At 39.4% G+C, this 21,290-nt stretch overlaps 3 protein-coding genes across 5 annotated transcripts; all 3 read right to left on the bottom strand.

The window, feature by feature from the left end:
* Positions 1-183: 183 nt before the first annotated feature.
* On the bottom strand, positions 184-8,533 carry LOC135592470 (uncharacterized). 3 transcript variants are annotated; one of them, XM_065081941.1, is made up of 5 exons: positions 8,296-8,533; positions 4,831-5,023; positions 2,274-2,449; positions 768-957; positions 184-531 (listed from the first exon to the last, which is right to left on the bottom strand). In XM_065081941.1, exons 2-5 carry the CDS (start codon positions 4,886-4,888, stop codon positions 299-301), a joined length of 657 nt encoding a protein of 218 aa, XP_064938013.1. In that variant the 5' UTR covers positions 4,889-5,023; positions 8,296-8,533; the 3' UTR covers positions 184-298. The 3 variants fall into 3 exon arrangements, with proteins under 3 accessions (XP_064938013.1, XP_064938011.1, XP_064938012.1); XM_065081939.1 differs by lacking the exon at positions 4,831-5,023 and having other exon boundaries at positions 8,296-8,532; XM_065081940.1 differs by lacking the exons at positions 4,831-5,023; positions 8,296-8,533 and adding an exon at positions 5,290-5,739.
* Positions 8,534-9,333: 800 nt separating this feature from the next.
* LOC103997257 (WUSCHEL-related homeobox 3-like) lies at positions 9,334-9,973 on the bottom strand. The gene is made up of 2 exons (XM_009418425.2): positions 9,632-9,973; positions 9,334-9,561 (listed from the first exon to the last, which is right to left on the bottom strand). The coding sequence occupies exons 1-2, from the start codon at positions 9,971-9,973 to the stop codon at positions 9,334-9,336; spliced, it is 570 nt and encodes a 189-aa protein (XP_009416700.1).
* A 2,439-nt stretch (positions 9,974-12,412) lies between these two features.
* Positions 12,413-19,639, bottom strand: LOC135592469 (kinesin-like protein KIN-5A). The gene is made up of 23 exons (XM_065081938.1): positions 19,339-19,639; positions 18,840-19,020; positions 18,623-18,752; positions 18,373-18,531; positions 17,808-18,281; positions 17,539-17,636; positions 17,305-17,461; positions 17,152-17,221; positions 16,883-16,959; positions 16,706-16,759; positions 16,546-16,626; positions 16,347-16,458; positions 15,993-16,079; positions 15,693-15,868; positions 15,399-15,560; positions 15,201-15,308; positions 14,951-15,109; positions 14,779-14,862; positions 13,570-13,775; positions 13,350-13,451; positions 13,141-13,250; positions 12,901-13,052; positions 12,413-12,811 (listed from the first exon to the last, which is right to left on the bottom strand). Exons 2-23 carry the CDS (start codon positions 19,007-19,009, stop codon positions 12,590-12,592), a joined length of 3,150 nt encoding a protein of 1,049 aa, XP_064938010.1. The 5' UTR covers positions 19,010-19,020; positions 19,339-19,639; the 3' UTR covers positions 12,413-12,589.
* Between the last annotated feature and the right edge of the window lie 1,651 nt (positions 19,640-21,290).

Raw genomic sequence — 21,290 nt, 5'->3', positions numbered from 1 at the left:
GAAATCCATAAATGAATTTTACGATATGGACGGATTGTATTGCTGAAATCCATAAATGAAAATCGGATCGGATCGGATCGGACACTAATATTGGGTGACCATCAAGAGTTCACCCAAAAGGAGAAGGGAGGAATAAGAATGATGTGAAGAAGAAAAATAAATGACTGTTGAATAAGATTGCAATGTGCTAATGACCAAAACTTTGCAACCAAGCTTGTATCATTTACAAACACTATATGCCATTTTTTTACACATATAAAAAAAAAATTAGGGTCCAAAATGTCTTCACATGTCATTGTCATATTATATAACCTAGACCCAGTTCATCTTCAATATCATCCCCCTCGTCAAAGAGTTTTAGAAATCGTGCCTGGTCTTGCTCCCTCTTTCTCTTTTGCCAGTATTTATACAAGGCTACTATACCGGCAACCATTACAAAAGAAGCAGCAAATACGCATATAATTATGACTGTAACCATTTTCCCTCTCCTGCCAGAAGCCTCGTCCTTTGATTCGAGAGTCTCATCAACACCTATGAGTATAAGAATTTTACATCAGCAGTTGTTGTTGTCAGACCGGTTAATCCATCTACTAAGCTCCCAAGATCCAACTTAATGTGGCCAAAATGACTGCTCCAGAAAAGGGAAATGCAAAAGTAGACGAATGGAATGAAGAAAATAAAGGAAGACTAAATTATTATTTATCATCAATGCAAAGAGTAGAACCTATGATAAGATATAAAACAACCAAGAAGATAAGAGCACTCACCATCGGAAGCAGTGCACCGAGGGCATATGAACGTGGCGTTGAATTCTTTGTTCTTTTTACGAACATATTTTCCATCCACAAAATTACCAGCACAAAGCTCCCACTCATCAAAGACATCATCAGCTTTAAAAGTGTCTTGTTCATAGAAACCGCATCTTTTACATTTTTTCTCCGGAAGTTGTGTCAGAGGCTGTGAATTACAGGAGAATGGATTATCATCAGTTGCCTCGAGATAGATTGGCCTTGTTTACTAACTCTTATGCACTGAATCATTCGTATGGTCATTCATCATACTATGGAATTAAAATGTTTCAGAGAAAACAACTACAGCAACAACACAGTAAATTATGTAATAGGATGGGGAACCCATCAGAAAATTATCATGTAAATGAGGCACCTAAGAGTTATAGGATGAGGAAGACAACAATACAAAGAAAGCAAAACTACAGTCGTAACAGTGGCAAGAAATCTGAGGACTAGAAGCAAACTTCATTATGCACCAAATTACATGTCTATAAAAATAAAATAGAGGCAGCTGTTAGTTCTTAGGGACACAACAGAGAAACGGGTGTGCTCCACGATGATCTCTGAAGAATCTTAAACAGAAGTTATAGGAAGAACAGCTTCATATTTCGTGAAGATAAAAATGCCCTAGTTTGCGCTTGAAAGAATTCCACATAGTTGTTTTTCTTCTTATTTAGTTTCTAAATGAAACATGGGGAATATTATCCCATTTTTTTGCAAAAGATCTCATGTAGTTTGTGCAAGGCAACTTAATTGCATATTGCTCCAGCATCTTAAAGCCCATAAGAGAAGGCTTTGCAAACAGCAAACCTTTTCTTGTAAGATAGAATCAACTTAGATATGTATACACATTGGATACGAATAAGAATTAGATACATGAGGGATATAGCAGATATATATGTGAATAATACATGAATCTTATACATCACATAAAAGTAATTACACACTAAGTCAAATATATCAATAATAATCCTTGAATGCGAAAACTTTAAAACAAGGGTGGGGAGAAAATGAAGAATGGGAAAAAGAAATAATATGATTAAGTAACGTTTTCCTAAAAAAAACTCAATAAAGTAACAACTTTCCTTATATTAAGGGGTAAATCGAACACTTCGAGAAATCCTTGGAAATATGGATGTGGAATGAACCCTTAGTTAAATATATACCCAAACGAAAGGAAAATAGGATAAAAATATTAATATGCATGACATACATTTATGTAACAATATCTAGCTTGGTTGCTCATTTTGGTTCAAAAACTGTAACCAAACAGACACTATCCAACCCACTTTCACCATTATACCAATAAAATCTTAAAGCCGAATTGAATTGATTATCTTTGTGTTTTAAGATTATTTTTATATTTCATTGACAGAAGATTAAAAAAATTCATCATTTTGAACCAATAACTAAATGACAAAATGTCAAAATGGAAAATAAAGCAGGAAAAGGATGATAACACAATATTCATCTACAACAAACCTGCCAAGATTCTTCACCACGGAAAGTGTATAAAATATCTTTTTCCTTTACATCAGGCAAGACAGTCTTGTTTTCTCCTTGACAATGAAAATAAACGATTGGTTTCATAGGTAGCCATTCATGAGTAGTGAATATCACAATTGAACCTAGGGAAACTATCCTTGATGAAAGAATGCCTGGAAAAATAAAATAAAATACGCTTAGCTTGGGAACATAAGCCAAATAAAAGATTTCACAACTTCAAATGTTAAAATGTATAATCAATCAAGAATTTACTATGACAAGAATTTGACATGAGAAGAAAACAGAATGTATCCACGACAGCTTTCATAAGGCACTCGAGAAAACCAACAATAACAAAGAATTATGCAACTACTATGAGGCAATATAAGGCAAAGACTAAGAGACTTCCTTGATCATATGAGGCAAGTACATGTCATTTGTTTATAATGAAACCTAATTGTAATGAAGTGGCCTGATGTCCAAACCTGAAATGGATTTAGGAAAGAATTGATCAAGCATCAAGTAGTACTTTTAAAAAATAACTGGCACATCCAAATTTTATGTTTGTATTGAGCATAGAATAACTATCTGTCAATGAATGATAATTAGAACCTTTGTCAAAACATGTAGAAAATAATGGGTGTTTCCCTTGCATAGGAATTCCCAACTTACAAGTAATCATTTTTCCAAGTGCTCTAATAATTAGAAAACCAATAACAGGCAAGTTTTTGCTAAAAATCTTCTGAAGCTGCTCAGAGAAAGACAGTTCTTATAATTCTTTAAATTCATCAAAACAGACACCAATCTAACTGGGTCTTACTCACTACAAAACTACAACATCAAGCTTCTCTGTGCCATTAGATGCAAATTATAATACCTAAATTATTTAGACTTCGATCCATATTGACTCTAAAGCATGACTCCTTAAATTTCATTGAGATTTATTTCTTTATACAACCAATATAACTTGGTCCTACAAGACAAATGGGACAAGTTTACCGATATAAGTTGGTCATTATCTCTCTGTTGCATCTGATCTCTTCTGTTTCTTCCTTCTCAAAACCAGATATCTCTTCTCTGTTAAACTTCATAGATTCATTTAATCAGTTAAACATGTTCTATTCTGAATTTCAGCTCTATTTTTCTGAGATTAATATAGATCAATGAACATCCTTAATCAAAATGGTTTGAGGTGGACTACCAAAGGATCTCCCTTCCGATTTATTAGTATCAAAAGTCAAAATTGCTCTTTTCATTCATTTCCCAAAAGTTCTTTGCAATGTCCAATATTCCTTCATATTGCATAAGTTCCTTCTATATGTTTTGTCGGGTATTTATGTCTCTCCAATTTAAATTAACTACAAAAGGTCCTTGGAGACATATTTGTAGTGTCATAAAGACATTTCCGTTATACAGTAGCACATGGTTGGCTCTATTTATTATGTCTCCAACTGCATCATGAGCAAGGATTCTTGTTTTGTGTATACGATTCGTAAATTATAAGCTGACATGGTCTGACATGCCTCTCTATGCCATTGTGATAGTTTATGCCTGTGAAATCCATAAATTAATTAGATAATAATAGTAATCATCGACCACTCCTTGTACAGCACCACAGACAAAGGGCCTGTTTTCTATTCAACACAAATAACAGTTACTTCAAAATGGCCTACCGTGAAAATACTCATAGGAACTGCTCTTCTCCCTCCGCCATAAGCCAATTAACAGTCACAAGAAGCCAAGTAGGAGAGCATCGTATTTATTTCATGCAGATTAACCTCTCATATCGCAATTTATGTCTCCTTTATTATCCCCCTCTAAGTTGAAAGACCAGCAGGAAGACATCATATCCTAATCTACATGCATAGAAAATGAAAGAACAAGACACAACATGGAATTCCTCCCTTTATATAGTACAGCACCAAACTCGAATCTTCTCCAATGTCTTCATCTATAGTCACTTTCAACTGGTTCTGTTCCTGATCCAACTTCCTAATTCCCTTCTCCTTCAGTCTCCGGTGCACGAAACCCTAGCCTAACTTCATCCACCCTAATTTATGCAGCACAAGAACCATCCACTTCAATCTCCAAATTTCCTTTCCCTTCATACGTCCAACAGAATCACAAAAGCATCAACACCCTGATGTAGGACAAGCAGCAATGGATTTGTTTCTTGATAATAGAGGAACATAAAAGAGAGGAATCGAAAATGATAATTGAAAGATAATAAGAAAACAAATGGATGACTATCGGATTCGCTTTCGCTCAAGAAACAAACTCCCAAGATGAAGGCCTTGCATCTCCCCACCTCTCGCACATGGACAATGGAATTATTCCATCAGAAAACAAATGTAGCTTTGCACCACTCACAGACAAGGTGGGAAAGAACTCAATTCATTGATTCATGTTTTTCATTGATCCATTACAATGTTCTAGCTCCTTTTTTAGGTTCAAGTACAAAGAAAAAAAAAAGAATTACAGAAATAGAAAAAATACAATCATATCAATCAAATATGCAATCTATTCCTTCACTCGAAGAAGATAATATTCTTACTTTGATTTGAGAGATAACCTTCCTTCCTTGATAATATTATTGATTGATAGACTTCCATCTTTGTAAAGATATGAATATTTAAGATCTCCAATCAAGATTTGTAATCTTCAATAAAAAATGAGTTTGGCTTCTTCCACTTTTCTTGTATTGGTTTCCTTTTTCTTCGCCTTGAGTAGATATTGCCATGTGACAACTTATGACAAATGCAAAATGTCTCAAAACTAATAAAATTTATTCAAATAACATATAAACCAAATTGCGACTGCATCACTCCCACTTCTAATTTCAGCTCAAACAAAAAGTATTGAGGAATTGCTTAGTGACTAATTTCATTAAAGTAAACAAAATCTAGGAGATGAAGATCTTATCGAAATTGATTTGTGAAAGATAAATCGAGAAAAAAAATTAAAACAAATCTAGGTTTCAAACAAAAGAGAAGGAACAACTATTTTCCTTTACCAGGAATCGAGTAGAGCAAGACACAACCGATCAGGAGAAGGCAAGGAATCGAGGTCGAGCAACGCCTTGAGCCTCGAGGCCTCCACATAATAATCAAAGCGAAGTGGATCAAGAACGACGAAGGAGAGGGATCTGGAGGAGGCAAAAAGGATGCAGCAATGGCGATAAGAAGGAGCGGAGGGGAAACCAAGTTTATTTCCTTTCCTCCCTTGTTTTCTCATGTCTTATTAATGGGATTGTTTTGCTTTCTTTAAAAGTCATAAGGTGATTAGACAAGTAGATCCCCTCTCACCGTACATATATATCTACTCAAATCTTGACTACTTTACTTAATGATGTTGGTTCTAATCGTATGCTACTTCCTTTTAAATTTAAAAATCATGTTAGTATTTCTCACCTTATGTACGTGATTTGCTTTAGGGCCAATAGGAAACCCTGTCAAAGTATTGAACATTTTTCGCACTTATGAGGCTCTTATAAATCAAAAGATTAATATCAATAAGTTTTTCATTTTCCTCGCAACACTAAGGCGGAGAAAAGACATGAGATTTATTTGTTCTTTAATGTTGAGGGAAAATTCCTCTTTAAATATTTTGATACCATGATTAGCCCACGTAGGATTCTGATGTCATTTGATGATATGACTCATAACCTCCAAAGGAAACTAGGTAATTGGAATGGATCCAATTTATCGCAAGCGGGTAGAATCACCCTCATTAATTCGGTACCTAATGCCACACCTGCACATGCCCTGAATGTTACCTGGTTACCTATCGGGTTATGGACCATAAGGAAAAAACAATTACAGATTTCCTTTGGCAAAAATGTGATAGATCCAAGGGTCGGCATCTTATTTCCGAGGATTCTATTACTTAACCCAAACGTGAGGAGGGGCTTGGCATCCATGATCTCCATGCCACTAGTATTGCTTTACAGGTCAAAAGGATTGCTTTGTGCTTGAATTAACAAAACAATATGTACATTGAAATTGTTACTGCTAAGTATGGACAATTATGTCCTTGGAAACAACCTTGCACTGTGAAAGTTAGTTGAAGCTGTAGGCTGCTCCTTGAGGCTTTGCATCATCTGCATTTTGGTTTCTCGCATATCACTGGGGATGGTGTTTCTACTGAGTTTTAGTGTGATTGCTGGTGTTTTGAAGTTCTGATTCCTATGAAACCTATGTTTCTGTTTCTTAATATGAATGTTGATCTGAATAATTTATATGTTTTGACCTTGTTTTATAATGGTCAATGGAATCATAACTATCTTATAGATTTGTTTGGCCCAATTGGGAGTGGCCCGATTGCAAGATTGATATTTCCCTTGGTCCACTTGACGACATACATATTTGGAAAGGTGACCTCAAAGGGGAACCATCAACCAAACTGGCTTATAGGTTTTCGAAGGATTCTGGATGTCATAGTGGTTCTTGGTGTGACATTTGGTCCCGTATGTGGAAGTTGCCTGTTATTCCTAGGGTGTAGGTTTTTTATTGGAAGCTTCTTCATAAGAGGCTTCTAGCAGTCCCACTGCTAGATTGGCTAAGCTTAACATCTGTTCTATACATGCTTGTTTCCTGCGTGGGAGGGATTCTGATCAGCCGAATCACTTTTCTTTTGAATGTCCTCTTTATTCTAAAGTGTGGGAAGGGCTGCAGCAGAGGTTGAATGTTACTTTTCAATCCTTTCCTCTTTGGAAGGATGGTGAATGGATTAGGGAAGGGACTTATATTGCTCACCTTGACTATCACATACGTATATCCCTCATAGCCTATTGTCTTTTGTTGATCTAGAAGACCAGAAATGAGGTTGCCTTCAATCATGTTAAGGGTCACCCTTACACTATTTTTTTTAGAGCATCAGCCTATGTCATGCTGTAAATACCCAGAATTGTCTGATGGAAAAAGGGGGGGGGGGGGGGGGGGGGCGGGGGGAAACCATATCCTTGTAGCCTAGGCCAAACCCAACGATGCGTGGATTAAACTAAACACTGATGGATATGTAACATGCAGGAGAAGGGTGGGGTTGCCCTCCTTCAAACGTCTACATCTTGGCTACGTGTGAATTCCTCCCCGACGCCTGCTGTTGGTGTGCTGAGCTGCTGGCGATCAAACATAGTCTACAACATGCAAAAATCTGGAAGGAAGCTGAATCATCATTAAAATCCTCAACAATGTGGCTAGGCCTCCCCAGCACCTTATTAACTGTGTTATAAGTATTTTACCTCTGGCACAGGGTTTTCAGGGATGTTCTTTTTGTCATTTTTTCGGAGAAGAGAAGAACTTGAGTGCTAACTGGTTAGCACATTTTGGTAGGACAACGAGACCCTCTTGTATATGAAAAGACTAGCAGCCTATGGAGCTTAGTCATTCTGGTAGGACAACGAGTAGCATAGTATGCCTTGTATCAGAGTTTTAAAGTGATATATCTTTTTTTTTCCTTTGATAAAAGCAAAAAAGAAAAAAAAAGAGAAGGATCGGAGGGGGAGAGCATCATATTTATTTCATGCAGATTAACCACTCGGATTGCAATTTATTTCGGTTTTATTTTCCCCCTCCTAGTTGAGAAACCAGCAGGAAGACTTCAGATCCTACTCTACATGCATAGAAAATGAATGAACAAGCCACAACCCTAGCCTATCTTCATCCATGAGATCATCCAACTTCCTAATTCCTTTCTCCTTCAGTCTCCTGTGCACGGAACCCTAGCCTATCCTCATCCACTCTAATTTATGCACCATAAGAACCAGCCGCATCAATCTCCAAATTTCCTTCCCCTTCATACAGCCAACAGAATCACAAAAGCATCAACTCCCTCTTTTAGTTTCAGCTCAAACAAAAAGGTTTTGAGGAATTGCTTAGCCACTAATTTCATTAAAGTAAACAAAATCTAGGAGACGACGATCTTATCGAAATTGATTTGCGAAAGCTTATGAATCAAGAGGAAAACGTGAATCAAAATCTAGGTTCCAAACAAAAGATAAGAAACAGCCGTTTAACTTTACCAGGAATCGAGTAGAGCAAGACGCAACCGAACAGGAGAAGGCGAGGAATCGAGGCCGACCAACGCATCGAGCCTCGAAGCCTCCGCATAGCGATCGGAGCGAAGCGGATCGAAAACGGCGGAGGAGAGGGATACGGGGGAGGCGGAGGGGACGCGGCAATGGCGGTGAGAAGGAGCGGAGGGGGAGGAGGACTCCTTCGAGGCGTCAATGCCTTTCCTGCCCGCGTACTGCGGGACCCTCTCATTCTTCTCTTGCCTATGGCGGATCCTGTCGGGTCCACGCGGGACCCACCATCAGGAGAGTTCCAGATATCCACCAAATAAACCGGTCGAAAACAGATCCGCCCCGTGATGAAAACGGCCAGATCGCGAACCGGACCGGTGCAGTCGCGCTAACTCCGTCCCGCCTCCTTACACTGGGCCTGGATCAACTCACGTATATCCCTCGGGCGGGATCAAACGGGACGCGAATCTCGATGCACGACACATGCAGTGGTGGACGATGGAAGAAGCAAATCCAAACGGGACCCGAATCTTGACGCGCGAAACGTGCAGTTGCGGACGATGGTAGTAGCAAATCCAATGGCTCCTACGAGGCAGTACCAACGCGAATCTCATGCAATGACGCAACGAGTCCTTTTGGAAGCTTGAAAGACCTTAAAGACTTCCAAAACATGCCATGAACTGCCTCAGCTTCTTGATGCAGTACTGAGAAATCCAGTGCCATTAAAGGCACTCCTTAATCCCAAAGAGCTCATGTCTACGTCACAGCTTGGCTTAAAGATCACCCTTCTCTTTCTTTCGCCATGTCTCACTGACTTATTTGCAACCAGTAATGGCTTCAGAATCTAGCTATAATGCATTCAACAGGCAAAGAAAAGGATCGGAAAAGGAAACAGTGCCATGAAGAAGGAAGGACGTACTGAGCTACACAAGTGGTTTCGTTTCTTTAGGAACTACATGACAGTCTCAGTATGCAGCAACAGAATGTAAAGCAGTCCTACTTAGGAGGCGAGAGATGCAGAGAGGAGTGCGCCATTTAGTTGGTTGTTGAAGAGCATGAGGACTTGGAGGTGGTACTGCACTCATCCTTGAGGCCGGTGCTCTTGGTTGGGAAGAGATCGAGAGTCCTGAGAGGCCTACAGCATGAAGGCACCGCCCAGGCTGCATCCACCATCGCCATCGATTCATGCCTGAGGGTTGCATCGCTGGTTGACGATGCTTCTTCGGCGTCGCCGGCCTCCATCTTGCAGACCGAGTTTGCATCCTGGAATGATCACAAGATGGTAGCAGCACTGATAGTCTTACGATGGAATCGAGGGGGATGAGTTAGAAACCTGATGAAGGAAGGGAGACGGAGTCGCATGGTGGAATGGGAGAGGGAAGACAGGAGCTTCCTGGGAGCAGTAGAACTGATGATGAGGGAGTGAGTTGGCCGAGTAGAGAAGCTGGTAGTGGCTACAAAGCCTCCTCCGGAGCTTCTGCCTCTCTCTAGCCTTGTGGTTTTGGAACCAGTAGAACACATTCTTGCCTTCTATCCTCCCGTAGTAGGAGAGACGGGCTGTAATTTGCTGTATCTGGGAAGCATTTGGGGTCCTCACCCCGCTCCTGTACATCTCCTCCAGTATCATCAGCTGCTCTGGCGTAGGACACCACCTCGTAGAAGGCACTTGAGGCATCTCTTTCTCTTCTACCTTTGTCTCTTGCCGGGTGTCGGTATCTGCTCTGGGTTTGGAGCTATATATAAAGAGGACGAATCATGTGAGAGAGAGACAAAAGAGGTCCGGCTATCTACGCAAGGTTAGGGGATTGGCAAAGAGGACGAGAAGGAAGTACCGTCATGCTGATGCCCGGTTCCCATGACAGGCATTCATTCACCGGGAATTCACTTGTTTTAGAGAGAGAGAGAGAGAGAGATGTCGGTCTATCACATCTCGTCTGTGGAGGAGTCATCGAAGAGAGGGAATGACACGCAGCTTCGCACACGCCTTTTCTGTCTACCAAGTCAATAAATTATAAGGTGATGATGGCACCCAACAAGTGCTCTTTCCAGTTTGCAGACACCGTAAGCATTCATGGCATGAACGTATAACGAAGGAATCTGATACGAAGGAGAGAGACAGAGAGAGATCCTCTCGTCGGCATCTGATACGAAGTAGCTTCGTCGCTGCGTGTGTAGTCACGCATCACAGACAGGCTGAAGGTTTTAATGGGCGAGACAGTTATGGCTTGGTTCTGTTTGAAGGCAATAAGAAGTAATGAATTGCATGAGCTTCCGACGCACCAAAGAGATGTAGGTGGAGACTTTGGCCTGGCAAGATGATGGAGAAGGCTCTCGAGTAATCAATGGACTCAACCTGAGGAGTACAAACCAAACGGGCCAAATCTTGCTAGAACAAGCCACACTGGCTGCAATTTTAGCTGCTGCTTTAATCTTGCACTTTCTTGGCCTCTTCTATGCATAGTGCTGAGAACGCAGTCTTATTGTCTTGGAAATTATGAACTGCACCTTTTAACTCTGATTTTTGCAGACCTTTTGCAAACGGATAACCTCAATTCTTACCCATTTCGTAGATAAAGAGAAGTGTTTTGGTAGTGATATTTATAATTTTAAATAATTATATATATAATAAATTAATTTAATTCAATTGAATCGATCGAATTAATATTTTTTTTATAAAAAAATAATGTAATTTAGTTTAAATTGATTAATTAAATTAATAAAAAAAAAATATTATAATATAAAAATTATTTATACCATTCAAAATTAAAGAACCGTCACATCATGCGATACTATGGTGTTTTTGCTGTCGATCAGATCAGCTTCTTCCCAAGCTGTTCGCTGCCGCGCTTCCAATCGCTCGCCTTTACCCATAACATTCCAAGCGATCACTCACCCTCTTCCGTAACACACACTGCCACTAATCGAGTAAGCACAAAAGACAACAATCTGCGCGGGACAGCACCGACGCCTCGAAGTCCGAAACGCCTGCCAACTCTGAGGGCTTTTAAGTGACAAGATGCTGGTATCAGCGACTGTCTTCAGAACATTTCTCCATGGAGAAGAGAAGCTCAGAGTGCTGCCTCTGTGGATGGATGTCTTTGCGTTGACTACTGTATCCATAAGGTGCTGTGCCAAGAGTAGGGACTCGGGGACCATGGAGGAGCTCCACTCCTTGCACGTCTGCAACAAGCCATGGCAGCCGATGCGGCGTGGCAGGAGCTGAACCGACGCCATGTCTCGTCCTCACCGGATTCACTCGAACAAAAGTCAACTTGGATCCTTACCTAGAAAGAGGGCTACAACAGCATCAGAGGAAGTTAAGGCCGACATGACCTGTCTCCCATCCACCGTCTCTCAAATCACCTCATTCTCCTCTCCCTCACGCCATCTCTCTCTCTCTCTCTCTCTCTCTCTCTCTCTCTCGCTCTCCAACCAGATTCGCTGCATACACCAATGCACCGAAACCGGCATTGTTTCATGTGACGAGACGTTTGTTTCAGGGACATGGAGGAAGGGAGACGTGGAGGATCTGCTGGGCGAGCAAGCGATAGACGTGGGTTTGTTTGCAGGAGCCACAGGGAAAGGAAGGGATGGGAACTAAATGCTCTCCTGTGCTGCTTGAGTTTGTTTACGGCAGGAGCCACAGGGAAAGGAAGGGATGGGAACTAAATGCTCTCCTGTGCTGCTTGAGTTTGTTTACGGCAGGAGCCACAGGGAAAGGAAGGGATGGGAACTAAATGCTCTCCTGTGCTGCTTGAGTTTGTTTACGGCAGCGCCGTGTCAGAGCCCCATTGCCATCTTATATCAACATTCTCTCGGGAGCTCGCCGTGACAAACAAGTAGAATGCTGCTTGGAATTAATGTAAGCGATGAAGCTGTTCAACTTGCGCTGTGTGATGCGCCTGAGTGATGGCCACTGTAATGGAAATTATACGGTGGATTTATGACGAAGAGAGAAAATAAAACAGCCAAAAGGAACAACGTTGATGATAATTTCTCATCGATAGAAACAACGCGGTTGCAAAAGCCAAATCTATGTGGATTACAACTAAACTGAGGAGAAAGAACATCATCCTGATATTTGCCAGGGATATGACTAATATCCCTGAAATGATTGACACAACGCATCTTATGAGATAGATAAAGTGCATGTACATAGTAATGAAATAGAACCAGCACAGCTTGGGTAGTGGAACCCTTTAATTGGAAAAAGAATGAATCGTGATAGGTTTTCTTTACCCTGTACATGCCATCATCATCATCAGCTGGGAGCTACCTACCGAGCTTGGCCTTAATTGATGGCAGTCAGTGGCACCCTTGAATCTCTCGAGGACTGTAACTGGGTCTCATATGACCCAGAGAAATGTTTTACATCACCATTTGCCTGCTTCACCACATCCCCAAACGACTTCAATAGCTCTTCGAAAGCTGGGGTCCGTAGTTCTTCGATGGATGCAACACTCGGAAGATTGATTGGTCGTCTCTTTGGGGTGGAACAGGATGGTACATCCACCTGGTCAATTTGCCAAATAGTCAGCTGAGGAACATGAAGTTGAAACAAATCTTTCGATTTATAGATATATTTGATCAATGTATTCTTACCACATATTCTTCTTCAAGACATTTCCCCGTATTGTCTGTAATCTCCACGATTTTGTGGTAGTGACCACTCTTCAGTTCCCTTAGTTCCCCGTGGCATGGAATGAGCAAGCAGTCAAAGTTTTCACATGCATCTTGGTCAAGTTTCAGTGAACCTGGAAAAGTTTGATGATATAAATGATTTTAGATGCTAGGACGTACATATATTATGAATGGTAGGCAACAACCACAGTAACATCTTACAGTCGATGGAGGATAAAAGATTCTTATTTGAAATGACAACATCTTCAAGTGTCGATGAAACAGCAGAAGATAATTTAGAACGCAGAAGCTGGTTGGCATCCAATCCACCCCTACACAAGTTTATGAATACATTAAAAGTCATATAACAATTTGAATTTTCAGTTACTATAATTCCCTGATAAGATCATAAAATCATCTGCTTCAATCACCTGATAATTGAATCTACTGATGCTACATTTCCTTTGCTGAGAGTTAGCAGGGAGTTTTGAGCATCTCTCCATTGTTGTGTACCTGTGCGAACCTTTGCCTTGCTGCCAATTATTAACAAAAGTTTAATTACGGAATTAGGCTAAATGCAGTAAAAAAAGAACACAGTTTAATGTGAAATAGAAATTTCTATGGCAATTAGTTGTATCCATTAAGACTTACCAATTTCGTACACCTTCTTCTAGGCCATGTTTACCACTTTCAACTGCTGCAGTATCCTCGACAAAGTGATTTTCAGTTTCTTCCATGTATATTTTCCATTGATCTTTCACAGAGCAAGTAAAATCGTGAACGGTTGACATTTCCTTCTGGAGATTACTTGTTCTATCAGCAGCAGTAGCTCGGAGACTATCAACTGCTGTTTGAACCTAAAAGCAGGCACAGACGTCAAACTACTGCTAGCATCTATGTTCTGATCCTATAACAAACAAATAAATGACATACATTTGTGAACAGAATTCTGAACAGTGGAAACATGCTGAACACAGAATACACAATTAATAGCCTTATGTTGGAGGAAATTTTACAGTTCAAAGCATGATTCTTATCAGTACGTACTAGTGTACGGACCGATCGGTACCACCCATACCGGTCCCCCATTGGACCAATACATACTGCAGCGAACCTTGGTTCAAAGTCATCGCCAATAGATGCTTCCTATCTTAGAGTGATACCACAAGGTGACAACAGTCTATGGTCGATAAAATACGATGAAACCTTATTAGCATCTTAAACAATATCATCATGGTATATAGGAATCTCCTAAAAGCTAATGCCGTACAAGTTGAGCAATTACATCTTTCTAGGAAGCAGTTACATTCTTTGTGCCATAGTTCCATCGCTACTCCAGTATTAGCATCAAAGGATTTGTTGATGATCTGTTTGAACAGTTAGGATTCTCCTAATAGGACTAGTAATAACATGCATGGAGTCCCTCAACTCTTAATATAAACAATGACATCACTTGCTACTTTAAGAGTGCACCCAAGAAAGAACTGTTAAAAACAGAAATTAGTCTCTATTTGAAGCATTAACATACATATACAAAGATCATCAACAGAGTTTTTCTCCCTCAATTCTCCTTCAGCGACTCAGCTAAAAGGAAGATACAAGAAAATAGCTTACAGATACAACAGAAATACTATATCAAAAGAGCAAAAGATATCAAAATTCTATTACGTGAAACAAAAGCAAACTCCAGTGAGACATTATATAAATCTTGAAGATTCGCATCTCATGCATATTCGATCCTTGTAAATAGCACCGACATATCATAAAGAAATTATCTCTTTCAAAGAATATCTAAGCTTGCAAGTCTGAAAAAACAAGAGAAATATGTACTTCGTTTCCATTAAAAGAAGTTCCCATTACCAGATTCTTCTTCCTAGCACTTGAACCAGCTAACATTGCTGCCACTTTTTCCAGTATTTGCTTTTCTTCATTAGCAGCACATTCCTACAGGAATAGGCAATGGATCAAGAAGATGGCATATAAGATGAATTCAGCACTATTGACTACTTTCACCCAATTAAAGTAGAGTTACCTCAAACTTCTTCTCAAGATCATGGAGTTGTTGGTCTTGTATGTTTTGTGATTCTTCCAAGATCTTGGTTAATTTAGATGCATGAATATCCAGAGTTTGGAAAAAATTAGAGGTAATCTTAGATATGGACCTTGTCGATTCAACAACTCTAAGATGTCCCTGTTGTTCAAAAGAAGAAAACCATTATTATTCTCCAGTATAACTGAGCACAAAGCATTTGTCAATTTCCATACTTCTGATGGAGACCTACCTCACGTTGCTGCTGTGCAAAAGCAGCTAACTTATCCTCTTGTTTAGACAGACTTTCTTGAAGTTCATTTAGAAGCTGATCAGCCTCCAGAGCCATTCCTTTGAAGCACTACATGAACATAAAAGTATGTATACATATTAGAACTTTTGTGAGATATATTTCAGAAAGTTTACATAGCCACAAAAATAATTTACTTACATCTTCAAGGGAAGACGAGTGATTTAACACCTGCGAATTTAATCTTCCAAAAGTATATTCTGAATTCTTGTCAAGCTCACCAGCTAAATCATCCAAAGCTCTGATCCCTGAACCATACATAGCTTTGAGCCTTTCAACATGCACTTTAAGTTCTTCAGTGGCCTGTTAATGAAACATGTTAAGAAAGAATATTGCTTGAATGTGTGGTGCACGAACACAATTGATCTGAGATATTTTGATAAAAGGAAAATTGATAAAAAAGAATAGTAAAAATGTTATCTAGTATGATTATACCTTGGACTTTGTGGAAACAAATGATTGCATGTCCTCTTCCATTTCTTTCAACTGGGTCTCCTGTTGCATCACTGAAGCTACAACACTTTTATGCAAGATGTCCATCTGTTGATTTAATTGAGACTGGAACTTTTGGACAAGTATCCTGTTTCCTTCCTCGATTTTATTTTTACGTTCTGTAAACCAAATTTGAAAGTCATATCATTCATAATTGGCATTATGTCTTACAAATCAAAGTATATCCATGGCACCTAGAAGACCAGGAACTTGAAAGGAAAAGGAAAAGGAGAAAGTAACAACCTATTTTAGAAAACAAGCCAGAAACATCTGCAGCTGCATTTTCTAACTCTGATCTAAGCTCATAAGCATGCTCGATTAGTGCCTTCTCTGTTAGAAACATTTCCAAACAAATATATTAAAACACTACACTGTAAAACAAAATAACCTGAAACGAAAATGTGGTTTCCAGATCCGGCAATGTTCAAATTTCCAGATCAGGCCTAGAATTATGTGAACATGGCTAATTTACATCATGTCACATGACCATCATGCTAAGACAAACAACAAATAGAGCATGATGATAATATTGAAATTCAAAATAGCGCATAATCATCCACATACAAAAGCCCAAGAAGAAAACATGATTTATCTCACCTGACTTGAGGAGGCTAGATATAAAAAATTCCTTCTCTTTTATTGTAGATTTGGCTTGTCTGTATCTTTCTTCTACGTCGAGGAAAGCATGCTCAGTTTCCACCAGTTTTTTCTGCAGCAAATTCATACTACCATTGATCTCTTTCCAGGAAAAAATTTGAGATATGCCTGTCAATGTATGAGAAAGAGAGAAACTTGCCAGCGTTTTCTCTAGTTTGTCACTTAAATCTGCATTAAGCTGTTTTTGAGAATTGTAAAGATCTTGAAGCCCCACTAGTTGCTGCTCAAAACACACAATACCATAATTCAGACCTCTATGGAAACAATAGGGTACCATATTATTAAGTTAACCAACACACCTTATCCTTTGTATCCAAATCAAGTTCCAATTTTTCAATTTTCTCAGTCATGGCCTGAATGAAGACAAATAATCAAAGGGAATGGTAAGAAGGATAAATGTATGTAAAAAACTGTAACTGTGTGTTGTAGGCACATGCAAATTTAGAGGGAATCAATTTAAATAATTTCAAACTGACCTTCTTCTCAGCTTCTTCAATTAAGTACCTGTCACGTGGAATATATACACCATTCTTCTCTCTCGCAGCAAATACCTCTGCAATTGATAATAGCAACTGAGGTAACACATCTGAAAACTACTTTCTGGACAACACCACATATTATGCATTTTACCAGTTTATTTTAATTTTTATTTGACAATGCCAATATGTTACTCAAAGTTGAGGAGTCAAATTTGCACAGCTATGTAATATTACACAAAATGACAGAAAGAAACACAAATAATTACCTTGTTTAAGACGGTCAATTTCTGAATATAGATCCTTGATCATTGCAGATTTCATCATTTTTTGATTGACCTGTAAATATAATAAAGAACACTTGCTCAGTCTATGTGAAGATAATTTGATTTAGCAATAAGGCAATGAATACTGTTGATGACCTCTGGCTTATTCTTTATATTCTTTGCACGATGTGCATAATCTAAGGTGCTCAGGGTCTCTTCCAAACAGAGGATGGAAGGCGATATGGTGGCAATAATACACGTTTTAGTCTTCCCACCCAAGGAGTCCCTTAGTAACCTTGTCAATTTGCTGTCTCTGAAACCATAAAAGTCAACATTCAGCAAAACATTATAGAAAGGAATACAACACCCGATGAGAGTTCTCAGGAGTACCTATATGGAATATGGCCAGAATGCTCGACAAGCGTATTAATAACACGCCCAAGTGTGAGCAAACTCTTATTTATCTCCCCAGCTTCTCTTGCTCTTCCCTACAATTATAAATATTCAAACAGTCATCCAAAAGATCTTAATGGATATCAGAGAAGAATATTGAGAAAAATAATTTACAAGTATTAAGTTCGATTAGTAGTCATGTCTTCTGATAAATACCAACTGACATTTACTACTACCACTACATGAAACATTAATCATTTACTCACATCTCTAGCACCAGATCTTGATATATTCTCTGATCCAGCAAGATCCACGAGGTTAAGCTTTCCACATTTGATCATCTCTTCTCCCTCAGGGGTACACTCCTTAATGTGAATTGTAATCGAAAAAATGGAGTGGGATCTGCTACTTTGCTTGTTGAGTAAAGTCTCTGCAGTACGCCTCTTTGCAGACCCTTTGTCCAAGATTTTGTAGATTTCACCAGCAGTATAGACTACCTCTTCTTCCAGTCCTCTCACAAAGACACCACCCTTCCCATCTTCCATGAGAGCTATAGGCTTTTTGGACTTGTCATCAGAGAATTTTGATTCATCTGGGGCCAAAAGATCAGTTATCTCCTCGTTATATAGCTCAAGAAATGTGACTTTCATGCTGTACTCAGCACATTGTGATTCAAGTATGTCAAAGATATGCCGCACTGCCCTCGGGATAACTCCAGCATCGCTTGGGAATTCTCCATTCTACAATAAGTTCATATATATGATCAGAGATGAAAAAAGTGCAGTAGCTGCAACATTTCATTTGATCTGTTCTCGAGGGGGAGGAACTTACCTTGGCTTTTCTTCCTCCGCCTTCCATCGTGTAGGTCTTCCCGGTGCCAGTCTGCCCATATGCAAAGATGGTGCAATTGTAGCCCTCAAGAACCTCGTTCACTATAGGAGCAATAGATTGATCAAACAAATCCTTTTGCTTGGAAGTTGGGCCAAAAACCTGCACAGTTATCAAACTGATAATAAGTCTAACACGTAGGGTAGCAGAAAAGGTTCACTGACAAAATAATGAAACCAGAAGTTATAAAGACCTTGTCAAAAGTAAATGTTCTGTCAATCTGTTTGTTAGCAATATTCTGAGCAGCTGAAACTTCTCGACGGTGTTCATTGCAGGTTATGACCGCGGGCGTGTTCAACCTCGCCTCGTCGTCACTTAATGGCCTGAAAATAATTCGGGGAATGGATTCAGCAAAGCAAGATCTAAAAATATGAGACACAAGCCGCCGTCTTAGAGTCCAATTCGTTCACCTGCATCTGAGAATGACTTGGACATTGACCCCCTTGTCCCTGTCAAGCTTGCTGCTGGAGTTCCCATTCCCGTCAAGTGACCGGAAATCTCTCCCATGTTTATCCGTGGATCTCGGCGTTTGCGAGGGCGACACCGGCACAAATCCCCCTTTCTTTTGCGAGCTATCCATCTCACCGTTACCTGAGACGTCCAGATTTTCAATTCATTAACATCTCAGACCAATTTTTCAAAACATATACCCTAAGAATCTGCGTTGTTCGAGTAGAAACCCAAAGCAGGATCGAACGATCAAAGAACATTTCAAAAAGATAAAATGAAAACCCCAATACCCCCGATCGCCAGCATCAATATGCCGATCAAAACCCAAGAAAACCCCCCGAAGGTAACACCTCGAACTAAAACCAAAACCCGCATCATAAAGCCGGACAGGAGCTCGGCCGGCACCAGAAGGAAGTCAATGTGGAAGAGACAGAACGAGGGAAAGGGGGAACAACACACCACGAGCCGACAGCCGACGATGGGCGATCGACAGCAATCCAGAAATCTGGGAGAAGAGCCAATGATCGACGGATCTTCAGCCGGCTGCAGCAACTGAAAAGAAGAGAGGGAGAGAGAGAGAGAGGACTCGTCGCCGCCCTCTCTCCTCTTTCGGCTGCTTTCCGGGGTTCAATCCAGGGAGAATCCTGCACTGGATCTTGAGGTTTGGGCGAGAATTTGCAGCCGAAGAAGGATTTGGGAGTGAGGGAGAGGATGAATCGGAGGCGATGAGAAATAGAGGGGCAGAGTGAGAGAGGGATGAGAAGTAAATAGGAAAAATAAGGGCAATAAATTATGTGATGTGGGGAAGGTGGGTTGGGTTTGAATTGAAACGAAAGGCCGTCACTGATGCCGTTAGTTAGCCGTTTGGGAGCGGCATCCGACCGTTAGAAGCAGCAGATGGTCCCCACCATATATATATACATATATTATATATGCTCGAAATCATACGGTCATGGTTTGAACTTTGAATGCGATTCCTTAATGTGTATTTTAGTTGACTTTTTCTAATTAATGTTTAATGTTGAAGAAAAATAAATATTATTTATTACGCAACACATGAATTAAATACCACATTAGATAAAGATGATTATTTTGTCAAGTTATTACTAAATCGAAATAAAAATTACTTTTTACCTTACTAGATACTGAAAAAATTATATTTTATTTTAACTTACATGTCAAAAAGGATTATATTGAATTTTCTCATCCCGCTCTTTCCTTTCCTCGAAAACAAAATTACGTTAGTTCATACCTTTTATTTTCGGAGAGATGAATACGAAGATAACAATAAATGGTTCATGAATTATTAACATTTAAGATAAAAATATATTATTTATATCATTAATATAAGGATGAATATATATATAATATAATATATATAATTCTTGCTCTTATACTTGAAGGTAATTTTGTCTCTTTCCTTTTTTTTTATTGTACTAGTTATTTCTAACGAGAGACATTTCTGTTGATTCAACTATCATACACCTTGCCAGCAATCTTCCCTCCTTTTTTTTCTCTCTTGTGATCGACGGTGAGAGTGCACAGGCTATTCCATCTCTTTCTTCACTCATGATTGATAGTATGAGGGGGGGTTTGCGGGTGATCGATGATACGCCTCTTCTCTCTTCCCTTATGACTAATAACAAGGACCACGAGCGAGGGGGGGAAGGGGGTGGGTCTATAAGTAATGGTGACGACTACAAGTAAGAGGAGAGCAGCAAGGGCTTGTGGGTGATCGATGATACGCCTCTTCCCTCTTCCTTTGTGACTAATAACAAGGACCACGAGCAAGAGGGGGAAGGGGGTGGGTCTGTAAGCAATGGTAACAGCTGCAAGTGAGAGGAGAGCAACAACAAGTCATCACACGAGGGTTTTAGATGATTGTTTGGGGTGAAGGGGAGCGATTGAGAAGACAGAGACATAGTCAGATGAGATGACAAGGTGGAGGGTGATGACCGATAAAATGATCATTAAAAAAAATATATTATTTAAAAAGTGATAGTGCACTAAAATAAAATTTAAAAAGTATAAGTTTGTTTTTGAAAATTCACTATTAATATAATTAATTGGACTTTTGGGGGGAAATTATTGTCTCAGAGTGATTTGACTTGAAGTCCTTCGAAGCTGTTCGATTCTGTATTTAGTAACGTTACATTCTTAAACGAATGCATTCCATCAAATATAAAGGCCCCCTTTTAAATCATCATTGCTTCTCTAATCTCATCATCCATTGGTCACTTTTTTTTTTTTTTGAGTTCCCTTTTCTTTAGTCGAAATGATGCCTACCACCTTTGTTGTAGATAATATATTATAAAGGATAAATATTCTCTCTTTTTAATTCTTAGAAACTTGGACTTCTTCATCTTTAAATAAATTTTATTTATCATCAACTAAGTATTAGATTGAAAGTA

This window comes from Musa acuminata, chromosome BXJ1-9 (assembly GCF_036884655.1).
Source record: "Musa acuminata AAA Group cultivar baxijiao chromosome BXJ1-9, Cavendish_Baxijiao_AAA, whole genome shotgun sequence".
Classification (NCBI taxonomy): domain Eukaryota; kingdom Viridiplantae; phylum Streptophyta; class Magnoliopsida; order Zingiberales; family Musaceae; genus Musa; species Musa acuminata.
The sequence above is the reverse complement of the archived record's forward strand: the minus strand, read 5'-3'. Positions and strand labels throughout refer to the sequence as shown.